This window comes from Schistocerca piceifrons, chromosome 4, assembly GCF_021461385.2.
Source record: "Schistocerca piceifrons isolate TAMUIC-IGC-003096 chromosome 4, iqSchPice1.1, whole genome shotgun sequence".
In the NCBI taxonomy this organism is placed as follows: domain Eukaryota; kingdom Metazoa; phylum Arthropoda; class Insecta; order Orthoptera; family Acrididae; genus Schistocerca; species Schistocerca piceifrons.
This window is the reverse complement of record NC_060141.1, coordinates 22,798,201-22,811,089: the sequence shown is the minus strand read 5'-3', so window position 1 is coordinate 22,811,089 and position 12,889 is coordinate 22,798,201. Positions and strand designations below refer to the sequence as shown.

At 45.1% G+C, this 12,889-nt stretch overlaps 1 protein-coding gene across 1 annotated transcript in view; it reads right to left on the bottom strand.

The window, feature by feature from the left end:
* The window catches only part of LOC124794934 (putative fatty acyl-CoA reductase CG5065), a 466,122-nt gene that overhangs the window by 229,539 nt on the left and 223,694 nt on the right, over positions 1–12,889 (bottom strand). The window contains exon 3 of the mRNA XM_047258649.1: positions 5,099–5,347. Coding sequence (XP_047114605.1) covers positions 5,099–5,347 — 249 coding nt within the window. The remainder of the gene's footprint in view (positions 1–5,098; positions 5,348–12,889) is intronic.

The window sequence follows — 12,889 nt, the reverse complement described above, 5'->3', positions numbered from 1 at the left end:
TTGAACTGTTGTCTAGCGAACTGAGCAGCAGGTTTCCTAGGTACCCCATATTCGACAGGTAGGCAGGACACAACAACTGCAACCGCCAAAGCCACTGAGTTCATAACTACTCACGTAAGGTAAATCTTACACCCTCTTTAAAAAAAAAAAACCTCTGTGATTGAATAATCGGTCCATAACCTAAAACTAAGATTCAAATAATAATAATAATCACCACCCTAAAAAAATAACATCAAACACAAAAAACAGACCACTGTATGAAAATATTTAGAAACAGAAATCGTGACAAGGCAAAATAATCTGATCAGTGCAGTCTTCCAGTATTCACACAATGTTGCACATGTTGTAAAATCCAAAGTTGAATTATTTGCACAGCTTTTCTTGTGGTTGGTTGGTTGTTTCGGGGAAGGAGACCAGACAGCGAGGTCATCGGTCTCATCGGATTAGGGAAGGACGGGGAAGGAAGTCGGCCGTGCCCTTTGAAAGGAACCATCCCGGCATTTGCCTGGAGCGATTTAGGGAAATCACGGAAAACCTAAATCAGGATGGCCGAACGCGGGATTCCTCCCGAATGCCAGTCCAGTGTCTAACCACTGCGCCACCTCGCTCGGTTTTTCTTGTGATATACTCTTATAAATACACCTACTTCAGTCTGTGTGATTTTTTTTCCTTCTTCCTAAACTGGCTCTTGATGAGGCAAACACAGTCTGAAACTTTGCAGAATTCGCATTCACCCACAGAGGTTACCAGAAGTCCGCGGTGTAGCCCCAAGTGCTAAGTACTGTAGGCAGAGATACTCTGTGAGCTTGATTGCACCTGTGAAACTCGGATTGGTTCACTAAACTCCCAGCACAAGTCCATAAAGCAATTTAAAATCCATTTTGCAGATCTGCAACACTATGCATTTGAGAGATAACGTTGATCTTTGAATTTTTATCTAAGCAGTGGCACATTAACAAAATTATCGCCGCCAGACAGGTATGCCGACCATAGATTCTTGTGTGAAGCCTGGCTGGGTCGCTAGCTCGATATACGACGGTTGGATCTATGAAACATCCTCTTAGAAAAATTTATGAATGACTGTGCTGATAAACCTCTTACATTATTTTCTTTTCAAACAGCTGAGCAAAACTGAACGTACTCAGACATTTCTCTCTTTACTTATTCTGATCAACACTAAACTGACACACAATATTTTTAGCGCAACGCAATCTGACTTTTAATAATCCCTACAAACGAATGGCCGTGACTAACAATAACCTATACCTTTCATGAATCACTTACCTCACAAAAATCTTCGTTACTCGAACTACTGCAATACAGCGAGCGCCACTACTGCGAGCTAAATAAAAGATTCAGACTACTGAAGTCACTAACTACTGATAGGCATACTTAGCAAATGAAAGATTTTGATAGATAACAAACAATGTATTTACCTTAACATTGTTCAAAAGTCATTATATATATATATATATATATATATATATATATATATATATATATATATATCAGTTCATGACATCCAGTCTTACAAATTTACTGTCTCTGATGGACACACGTCCAGATCATCCGCTCTCAAAACTCCGCCATCTCACTCCCCACATCCACCACTGCTGGCGGCTCACCTCCAACTGCGCAACGCTACGCGCTGTTCACATCCAGCTGCCCAACACTACAATAGCAAACAACAATGCAAACCAGCCACAGACTGCACACAGCACGGCCAGTGATTTTCATACAGACCGCTACGTGGCGTTACCAATAAAAAAAACCTGAACAGCCTACTTACAGAACTTAAAGTGACAACTATTTATTCACAACCGATACAAAAGAGTTACATGTTTGCACTTGTTGCTGTCCTTCAAAGTAGTCACCAGCGTTGTGTAAAAACCGTTGCCAGGGATGTGAAAGGCGTAGTATACCGTTAGCAGAGCCTGTTCTGTTGATGGTGCGAATGGAGCGGTCTGCTGCCTGTCGAATCTCTGGAACTGTTCTGAAGCGAATGCCTCAAAGTGGTTCCATCATCTTTGGAATCAAATCAAAGTCACAAGGACTAAAGTCCGGGGAGTATGGTGGATGGTACAGTACTTCCCAGTCCCATCGACCGAACAGAGTAGTCACAGCTTGCGCTGTATGCGCCCGCGCATTGTCGTTCAAAATGATGGGTGGGTTGCGCAGAAACTGTCGCCGCTTCTTTCGCAAAGCTGGCCGCAGGTGATGCTCCAAAAACGAACAGTAATACTGTGCATTGACGGTCTGCCGTGGAGGAACGTAATGCGTTAGGATAACACCATTACAGTCGTACACGAGAATCAGCGTAACTTTCACCACACTGGGGCTCTGACACACTTTCGACTTTCGCGGCGACCCATAATGACGCCATTAGTTCGATTGGTGTTTCAGTTCTGGCTCGTACGATGTGGCCCATATCTCAACCACTGTTACGATACGGCGTAAGAAAGCCTCTCCTTCGCTCTCATCGCACTCAACGTGCGTCTGAGCAGCGTCGTAACGCATCCATTTCTGCATTTCCCTCAACTCATGCGGAACCCATCGTGATCCAATTTTTCGCATGCCCAGGCGTTCCTTCAGAATGTGAAGCACAGTCGTAAGCGCTAATCCGGTTTCATGGGCGAGCTCACGAAAGGTATGGCGTCGATCACAGTCCACTAACGCAGCAACAGCATGCAGTTCTTCTTCAGAGACGCTAGGACTACCAGCTCGATGCATGTCTGCCACAGTTTGCCGACCTTCGTTGAAGGCGTTTACCCAACGTGCTACTGTTCTGTACGGCAATGCCGATTCCCCGCACGCCTCTTGAAGACCTTGATGACACTGTCATGCTGTACGACCCCTGGCACATTGAATCTTGATCCAACTCCGTTGTTCCTGTTTCGAAAACACAGTGACACCGTTACGTTAGACCGCTCGCTCACAGGTGACTGTGTTTCCCTCGATTGTGCGCACGCCGGTGACGTGGGACGGGCGAGTCCATTTGCTCGGAGGTAAGATAGGTATGTCAACAACGTGTGCTATCAGCGACAATAGTAGATTCCATTGCATAGTGTCTCCACAGCACTGTCGCCACATTTACATACATACTCCGCAATCCACCATAAGGTGCGTGGCGGAGGGTACCTCGTACCACAACTAGCATCTTCTCTCCCTGTTCCAGCCTACGTATAAACTGAAATACCGGGTGGATATAATTAAACTTTCCCTATTTAACACGTTGTAACACGGAAACTAACCACCGTACGAGTATCGAACTTGGTAGCATTGATGTCCAGAGTGTGATTTCCATACGTCACAGCGCCACTGTCCAGTTCCAACTATGTCCACCAGGTGCCGTGATCAGTCATCCTGGTTCATTTTCTCACACACTCTACCAGTCGCAGTGCACCACTTGTTCACGTGCCAACATGAGCTTGGACAAAAGGAGCAGGGCGTTATTGGTGAATCTCTATTATGGAAACAACAGTAATGCTGCAGCTGCGCTTCGAGAATATCGCCTGCTGAGAGGGTTACAGAAGGGTCCTTTTTCTCCACCTGCTGTGCGGACAATGATGAGGAAGTGCGAATCAACTGGAGAACTGGGCGTCGCTCCGGGAAGAGGCCGACGACCGGTTGCACCACAGGTGGTGGATGAAATCGCTGTCGCCGTGGCAGACGATGCTGCGCGCAATTCCCCATCGTCAGGCAGTGCGCGTGCTGTGTCACGACAGTCGAACATCCCTTCGTCCACTGTACGGTAGGTGTTTCGAACCATTCTCAGATGGTATCCGTACAAGATCCGTATCGTACAGCAGCTTGCACCACAGGGCGCTCAACGCTGTGTTGACTTTTCTCTCCACTTTCTCGCAAGGACTGAAGTTGACGAGGGTTGGCCCTGGACCATTCTACGGACAGACGAAGTTCATTTTTCTCTGGCGGGTGAGGTGGACGTAAGGAATTGCGGAGTGTGCGGATCTTCACCTCCAGTCACTGTGCTTGAAGTTACTTTGCATGGTGAACGTGTCGCCGTATGATGCCGCTACACGGCTACGTTCATCAGTGGACCACTATTTTTTGAAGAGGTTGGCGCTCAAGGGCCAAAGACGTGCAGTGTTGCTGGCCAGCGTTACTGCGACATGCTTCGCCAGCATATCCTCCCTACAGGAGACAGAAGCATTGAACTCAACAGTTTTCATGCAAGATGGGGCTCAACCGCACATCGCTCGTGAAGTTCACCTGCTTCTCCGAAACACATCTGGAAACAATCGAAGTTTCAGCCGATCGCTTCCAAATGCTTGGCCGGCACGACCACCTGATCTAACTCGCTGATATTTCTGGTTATAGGGCTGCCTGAAGGACAGGGTTACCAGAGTAACATTCACACATGTGCTGATCTGAAGCACATCGTATCAAGAGAGGTAGCAAACATGCCTACGGACATGCTTCGTTCTGCTGTGCAGAATGCAGTCCTGCGCTTTGAGACTCTTCTGGTCACTGATGGACGCCATATTGAGCCCCTTTCGTAGCAGGAATTGTACCGGTAAGTAATGGTGTGATGTACCAAGCAGCACATTAAAAGTGTTTCAATTGAACTGATTCTGCCTTAGTTCTCTTCCCCATGTGCTTGGCATTAATATTATCAAGTTTGGTCCTCGTAGTTTCCGTGTTATAACGTGTTAAACAGTGAAAGTTTAATTATAACTACAAGGTATAAGTTGTTTGAAAATAAACACACACACTATCGACAGGAAATCACAATTTTTGACAAATTATGTGGTCATCATTGTCAAAAACATTTTTAATAACATAATTTGCAAAATGAATGGTTTTAGTCCCAAGAAAAGTTGTCGTAAAGCTTCATTATGATTGGAGGTGTTTTTTAGCTACGAGATCGCTTAAATTTAAACCAACATGCTTACCGTGATATCGAGCTGCATAAAGGACATTAACCGTTGTATCGACGGAACTCACGTCACGGCGACACCGTCTTCAACGACACAGAAACTGTTACGCGCTAGTACTTAGGTGTTCTAATTCAATTGCTCAGTGTATAAGATAGCACGTTAACAGGTGTGGCACAGCAGGGTACACAAGTAAAGGTCACCTCTAGTTTTTTCAGTGTCTTGCAGAGCTGCAGGACGTTCCAGGTGCCGAGCAGGTTCATCCGTATGGAGTCCTTGAGCTTGGCCTCCAGTCTGAGCGTGGCGGCGCAGTGGAAGACGACGCTGACCTCTCTCCGGACCACGGCCAGGTCCTCCTGGCTGAGGCCGAGGTCCTCCTCCTGCACGTCGCCGTGCAGGAACACCAGCTTCTCCAGCCGCTCCGGGCACTCGCTGCGCACGCGCTGGAACACCTGCAACAGGGGGGCGTCGCGTTACTCACACCTCTACCTCACTGTTACGAGCGTGTCCAAATCAAATGGTTCAAAGGGCTCTGAGCACTATGGGACTTAACATCTGAGGTCATCAGTCCCCTAGAACTTAGAACTACTTAAACCTAACTAACCTAAGGACATTACACACACCCATGCCCGAGGCAGGATTCGAATCTGGACCGTAGCAGTGGCGCGGTTCCAGACTGAAGCGCCTAGAACCGCTCGGTCACAGTGGCCGGCTGTCGAAGATCGCACTGGAGACCGACAATGGACATAACCAATGTAGTCGAAAAACAGCCGAAGTTACAAATTTCACTTTTATTTACGTGATGTCTAGTTTCGGGTCGGTACCTATTTTCAGACCATCCAATTAGCCAAAATGGTATTTCCCAAACTATAAGAACCGTGCCACAGAGACAAACACGTACTTGTAACAAAGTGTAAACGATCAGTTACAGAACATACCCGACCCGAAACTGATTACGAAGTAAATGAAAGTGAAATCTGCCACTTTGGCTGTTTTTTCACTGTACAGATTAACATAAGTTGCTGCCATACAATCACTCCAGTATGCTAGACGTTAGTAATGAATAAAATGTTAACGGGTCCCCAGCAGCGTAAAACCGTTAAAATGCCTCGAGCTTTCGTCCAAGTACTCCTTGATCACTGTCGAGCACATTTGACAATGGCCAAGCAGTGCTTGGTCGAAAGCTCGAGGCACTAGCTCTTTATACTCATGAAGTAATGAGTGCTATCGTCTGGGGATGTCAAATTGATTCCATATTTTTAGATTTCCAGAAGGATTTCGACACCGTTCCTCGCACTCGTCTTCTAATCAAACTGCGAGCCTACAGAATATCGCTTCAATTGTACGACTGGATTCGTGATTTCCTGTCAGAAACGTCACAGTTCGTAGTAATAGACGGGAAGTCATCGAGTGAAACAGAAGTAATATCCGGCGTTCCACAAGGAAGTGTTACAGGCCCTCTATTGTTCCTGATCTATATTAACGATATACGAGACAATCTGAGTAGCCGTCTTAGATTGTTTGCAGATGATGCTGTCATTTACCGTCTTGTAAAGTCATCAGATGATGAAAAAGACTTCCAAAATGATTTAGATAAGATATCTGTATGGTGCGAAAAGTGGCAATTGACCCTGAATGAAGAAAAGTGCGAAGTTATTCACATGAGCACTAAAAGAAATCAGCTAAATTTCGATTACGCCACAAGTCACACAAATCTGAGGGCTGTAAATTCAACTACATAGTTAGGGACTACAATTAAAAATAATCTAAATTGGAACGATCACATAGATAATATTGTGGGTGGAGCAAACCAAAGCCTGCGATTCATCGGCAGAACACTCAGAAGGTGCAACAGGTCTACCAAAGACACTGCTTACACTACGCTTGTCTGCCCTATTCTGGAGTACTGCTGTGCGGTGTGGGATCCGCATCAGGTGGGACTGACGGATGTCATCGAAAAAGTACAAAGTAGGGCAGCTCGTTTTGTATTATCGCGAAATAGGGGAGATAGTGCCACAGACATGATACGTGGAGTGGAAATCATTAAAACAAAGGCGTTTTTCGTTGCGACGGGATCTTCTCATGAAATTTCAATCACCAGTTTTCTCCTCCGATTGCAATATTCTGTTGGCACCTACCTACATAGGGAGAAATGATCATCACGATAAAATAAGAGAAATCAGGGCTCGCACGGAAATATTTAAATGCTCGTTTTTCCCGCGTGCCGTTCGAGAGAGGAACGGTAGAGAGACAGCATGAAGGTGGTTCATTGAACCCTCTGCCAGGCACTTTATTGAGAATAGCAGAGTAATCACGTAGATGTAGATAAACTTGACGCTGCTGGAAACCCCGTTCTTATGAAGAGAATAGAAGATATAACTGCAGGAAAGCCAGTCACCGATAGGTAAATGCTTACATAGAAAAATTACACTCGTTCTATTAGTTAATTTATTAATTATGGAAGTCAATGACTTTGGTACCATCTAAGGGTTATGGCAGTTAAAACTAGAAGATGAATTCTTATACAAGATACGACATGGTAATAACGAATATAACATACAAATATTGGCAGCACTGCGAATGAATAGTTGGGAATGCAGAATAACTACTTTCACAACTACATAGCGCAAGAGATTTCGTTCTATTACACCCACAGCGACGGAATCTTCTTTCAATTGCAACTACTACCGCTAGGTCTGTTGCTCCCGTTTCACTCTTTCTGAAAAGTTCAAAAGCAAAGGAAGTTAAGTGTTCTTGTTTACAGAGGCATCACTGAGAAAGAAGCGGGGGCTAGGCATGTAACACACGTGGTCATGTGTAAGGAATGATGCTGGAACTAGGTGACTTGCGTGCATCGCTAAATCTCCAGTATGTTAGAACGATCAGACTGAGTCACGAGATTTCCGTTAATGGGACCTGCGTTTCTTTCGAGCGGTGACTAATCTAGATAATTCCTGCGTTCTCTGGACCAAACCTGACGTTTATAGCATGTGAGCAATTTCTTTGCGCTAAGATTGTAAGAAGTCGTTCGTCTCGATACTAGTTCCCAGTGTCACAAATTGAACATTTATTCACATGAGCTATTCCAGTACTAAAGCTTCACAGCTTCACAGAATACTGCAAGTTACAAACAGAAATGTTGGATGGCACCAGTTTCAACAGATTAAATGGTCTCTTCTAAATTTTCGGAAAACAGCGTAGTTGCCGTTACTTATCGTCATTAAAAAAAAGTCCAAAATAAATACAGAGAAAAGTGTACTGCAATAACCATCGTCCGTCCAGCTAAATTTATCATTAAATAATAGAAAGAAAGCCGAGCCCAGATGTAGAGATTATAGTAGTTCTGGTGAACAGGTTCATTGTTTAAGTAAGGATGGTAAAATGGCGCCTTCTATTCAAACAGTATGAAACCGTAAACATTTGGTTGCGGGGTATGAACTGATTAGAGGACTGTGGACGCCAATAATTTACCATATTTATAAAACTATAAAGTTAATTACTCGGCCCACCAGAACTGCCAAGATGTGGCCATAATTGACTTAATAGACTGCAATGTAAAAATTCTTGATGCTCCACCATCCATTACACAGGGTGGAGAAAAACGACCTGATAGTAAGGTCAAAGCTGATTACAAGTATTGCTTTGTGGAACTACTACGGGGAAAGACAGTCAACAACGAGGTGGTGAGACGGACGTGTTTGGGTGCGTCTAGTAGAGGGATAGTGTCCTGCCAAACTGCTGCTCTGTTATGCCGAGTTTATGCGTTATTGTACTCTTAGCGTAGTTGATTTAAAAGCTGGACTTTATAGAGTAAATATCACAGAAAATTCTTGTATAATCAGACGTGGATAGAAATTTAAGGTTTGTCTAGCTTTGACTGTTCAGATGTAGCCATTATTCTTAACCTAATGTAATTATCAATTGCGCTTTTTAATCTAACGGGTGCCAGCTGGGACAAGCTACTATAAATACACACACTTCTGCGCGTTCGTCTCTGATTGGCTGTCCCTTTGTGGGTGGAGCTCTACACGAGTTCCCCTCCCTTGCTCCCTCTATACAGCTGAAAGGGCACAGTGTCCAACATGCTGTGAAGTTGTTATACGGAAATGAATATGCAAGGAAGGGGGTAGTGTTGAGTGAAGTGGACGATTGCAGACGACGTCATGTCTGTAACGCAAAACGATGCAAGTCGACAGTTTTCAACAAATGGAGGAGTGGTCGGAAGCCGCGTGCTGTGAGACGACGGAGCGTTGTCGTTGTCGTAACCGGGCAATAGAATCTTCTTGGGACGCATTGCGTGAATCGCCAGGCTCGGTTACAGTAATAGAGTTTCAAGAAGATTTGTAACATTTAACAGATTTATAAGAACGCTGTCTCAATTCTCTTCTGCGTAATAATTTTCTTCTGATGTATCTATGGGGAACTTTTTACGCAGGTAGAAACACCTCATACTCATTATCCTTATTTATTAAAACGTTTATTGGGACTCAGTATTCTTAAACACATCCAAACCAATTATTTAGCATTATTTAGCGGCTTACCAAGTCATATATTTCGTTATACAGACAAATACAACTACGCAAGAGTCATTTTTAAAAAAGTATAAACGCGGTTACAAAAGGATTTGAAATGGACAAGCAAATTAAATAAGCGGGAGAGATCATCTCCAGCCACCTATACCTAACTGTGGAACTTAGTACGGAGTTAAGACAAACACGAAGTTGGCTAACATCTATCAGTTTTTGAACACAAATAGTAAATGAGCAGACTGGATTAGATGAACTGTTCGTTGCATTGTCCGTACCGAGGAGATCCTCGTCAAAATGGCCTGTGTTAGATTTTATTTTATTTTATTTTATTATTACATTATGTGATATTGACGTGCACTTCCATAGCCCAGTGGTCAGCTTATCTGACACCTTTCCGGATTACCCTGGTTCGATTCCCGATTCGAGCAGGGGTTTTTCCTGGTTGGGAGGACGACAACGCCTTTCGCTCACCCTCATGATGCCAATTGAGGAACTACTTGAGCGACTAATAGCGGCTCCAAGACCTTCTTGACTTTGGACAACGGCCGAGAGAGCGGTATGCTGTCCCCGTGGCCCTCTATACCGCATCCAAATGACGTCATTAGCACATGAAAAGGCGGCGGTCGGTCGGTCGGTTCCGATTAGTCCGTCTGGACCAGAAAGCAGAGCTATACTTTATTTATTGCTTTGCTATTGCTTTGATATTAATAAAAAATATAGTAATAATATATACAATACACCAACTGGTTCTGTTTGGAAGTTCGTCGATGGACTAGAAGGAGTTGGCCGCAAGTAAGGCTTTCCGGTTCTTCTTAAACTGAATTTTATTTCTAGGTAAATTATTTATGGTTGCTGGCTAAGTTTCGAAAACGCGTATACCTAAACAGTTGACCTCTTACTGCCTTTATGTCTATATATACTTTGTTCCTGAAACTTCCTGGCAGATTAAAACTGTGTGCCGGACCGAGACTCGGGACCTTTGCCTTTCGCGGGCAAGTGCTCTACCGCGAAATTTAAAGGTCCCGAGTTCAAGTCTCGGTCTGGCACACGGTTTTAATCTGCCAGGAAGTTTCATGTCAGCGCACACTCCGCTGCAGAGTGAAAATCTCAATCTGTATACATTGTTCCTGTTCATAATACTGATTTTGTGAAATTAGCTGCTTGTTGCAAAAAGGAATGTATTATTTACAACTCATTAAGAAATAAATACACTCCAAAACAAACAAAAAAGACGCATCACAAACGAGTTATGCAGATTTGTCACAAATTGATATACATGTAAGTATCGACGGCAAATGCGAAACTGCAAACGTTGATGGCCGGTGGATGAATGTGTGACGCTGCAGCACGAATTTCACCGCGCAGCTGGCAAGGACACTAAACGGGGATATGTCGATACCAGGGCGTAAAGTCATTGCGAATTTCATTCCGTGTACTCAGTTCGACAGTAACTATGTCTGGCAGACCGGCGCGTGAACAATATACACAGATGTCAGCATTTGAGAGAGGATGTGTAGTTGGGCTCAAAGAAAGCAGTAGGAGTCATCGGCGAATAGCTCAGCATTTGAACAGGAACGACGCCACTATTCGACGGCGTCGACAGGAATGGGTGAACGACGGCCGAACACAGCTTCAAGAAGGAAGCGGCCTACCTAGAGAGGCGACAGAACGGAAGGACCGAGAAATCGTCAGAGAGCACTCAGAGCCCTGGATTCGTCAATCGCAACTGGAGCTTCACTGGCTACAAGGACCTGTAATAGGTGGCTCACAGAAAAGGTGTTGAGCTCACCATTGACTTCCGTACTCCAATATGCCCGTCTGCAGCGGTGTCGGGTACATTCGGCCTGGAATCTCACTCACTGGAGCAGAATCGTGTTCAGTGATGGTCCCACTTCCAATGAGCCCCTACAACCAGCGGAGACGTGCCTGGAGAGGCCCCAGACAGCAGAGGAGCACCATCCTGACTGTCGCATGCCATATGAGCCAGAAGGGTGGTCTCGAGTGTCACTTTATTTCTCAGCAGGGCCCAACTGGTCGTCATCCGCGCCAGTCTCACAGCACAGTGTTTCGTAGTCGATATTCTACGCCCCGTTTAGTTGCCCTTCATGGCAGCCCATTCTGGACATACATTTCAACAAGATATTAGCCGCCTGCGCACGACGAGGGTTTAGAATGGTTGTCTTCGTGCTCACCAAGCCCTACCTGGACCAGCAAAGTTGGCGGATCTCTCCCCAACGCAGCACGTTTGGAGCATTGCGGGCAGGGCCCTCCAGTTAGCTCGGGATTTTGACGATCTAACGCTCCAATTGGACAGAATTTCGCAGGTTATGCATCTGGAGGGCATCCAACAACTTTCTCAATCAGTGCCAAGCCGAATAATTGCTTCCATAAGGACCAGAGATGGACCAACGCGTTATAGATTTGCTAAATTAGTAAAGCTCTTTCTGTCCATTATAATTATCCGGGCTGTTATGCCGTGGTCGGTTGATGAATTCTGAGGTGATTCCCAACGTTTCGTCTCCGACTGCGGGAGACATATTCAAGGGGGTCCGTAGCTTGATGGAAGGTCCAACACACACACTGGCTCGCTACTGACTGCCGCTAAATTCCGTGTCCGCGCGCCCCCGCGCCGCGACGTGACGTCACGTGTTTTGAAAACGTCAGTGCAATTGGCCGCTGTCCGTCGCCGTCGATCGCCGTTGGGAATCACCTCAGAATTCATCAACCGACCACGGCATTACAGCCCGGATAATTATAATGGACATGATATTTCCGGCCGTGAAAGTTTACATTTTAGTAAAAGCTCTTTCTCTTGGATAAATCATCAATTTTTCTGAAATTGTAATTTTTTTTTTTTTTGTCGTTACATGTACATCAAATCTACCGACTTCATCGTATTCGGGTGATTCCTTCGTGGTGCCTCTTTTCGTTTTTCTTTTTCTTTTTTTTCAGAACGGATGCTGAGTAGTCATTACACTCAGTTCCTTGAACAAGGTTCTTCATTGTGTTGTCAGCATGTGATGTCAATTTCACACGCGCGTGTAATGTGCTTTATGACTTGTCAAGCACAAAGTTTCAGTGCAACTCTCGAACAACATTGGCGATCTCCTTCGCAGATGTCAACTCTAGAAATAAGATGACAGTGCTATTTGGATGAAAAGCGTGTAGCCCACAGTTGCAAAGCATTCCCGACGAGCGGACTCCGTTCCCAAAATGCTCATCGATCAGACTTCCTGACAGATCAGAGCTAGAATGAAATTTTCACTCTACAGCGGAGTGTGCGCTGATATGAAACTTCCTGGCAAATTAAACCTGTGTGCCGGACCTTTGCCTTTCGCGGGCAAGTGCTCTAGAAACATCCCCCAGGCAGTGGCTAAGCCAATTAAAGCTGTGAGGACGGGGCGTGAGTCGTGCTTGGGTAACTCAGTTGGTAGAGCAGTTGCCCGCGAAAGGCAAAGGTCCCGA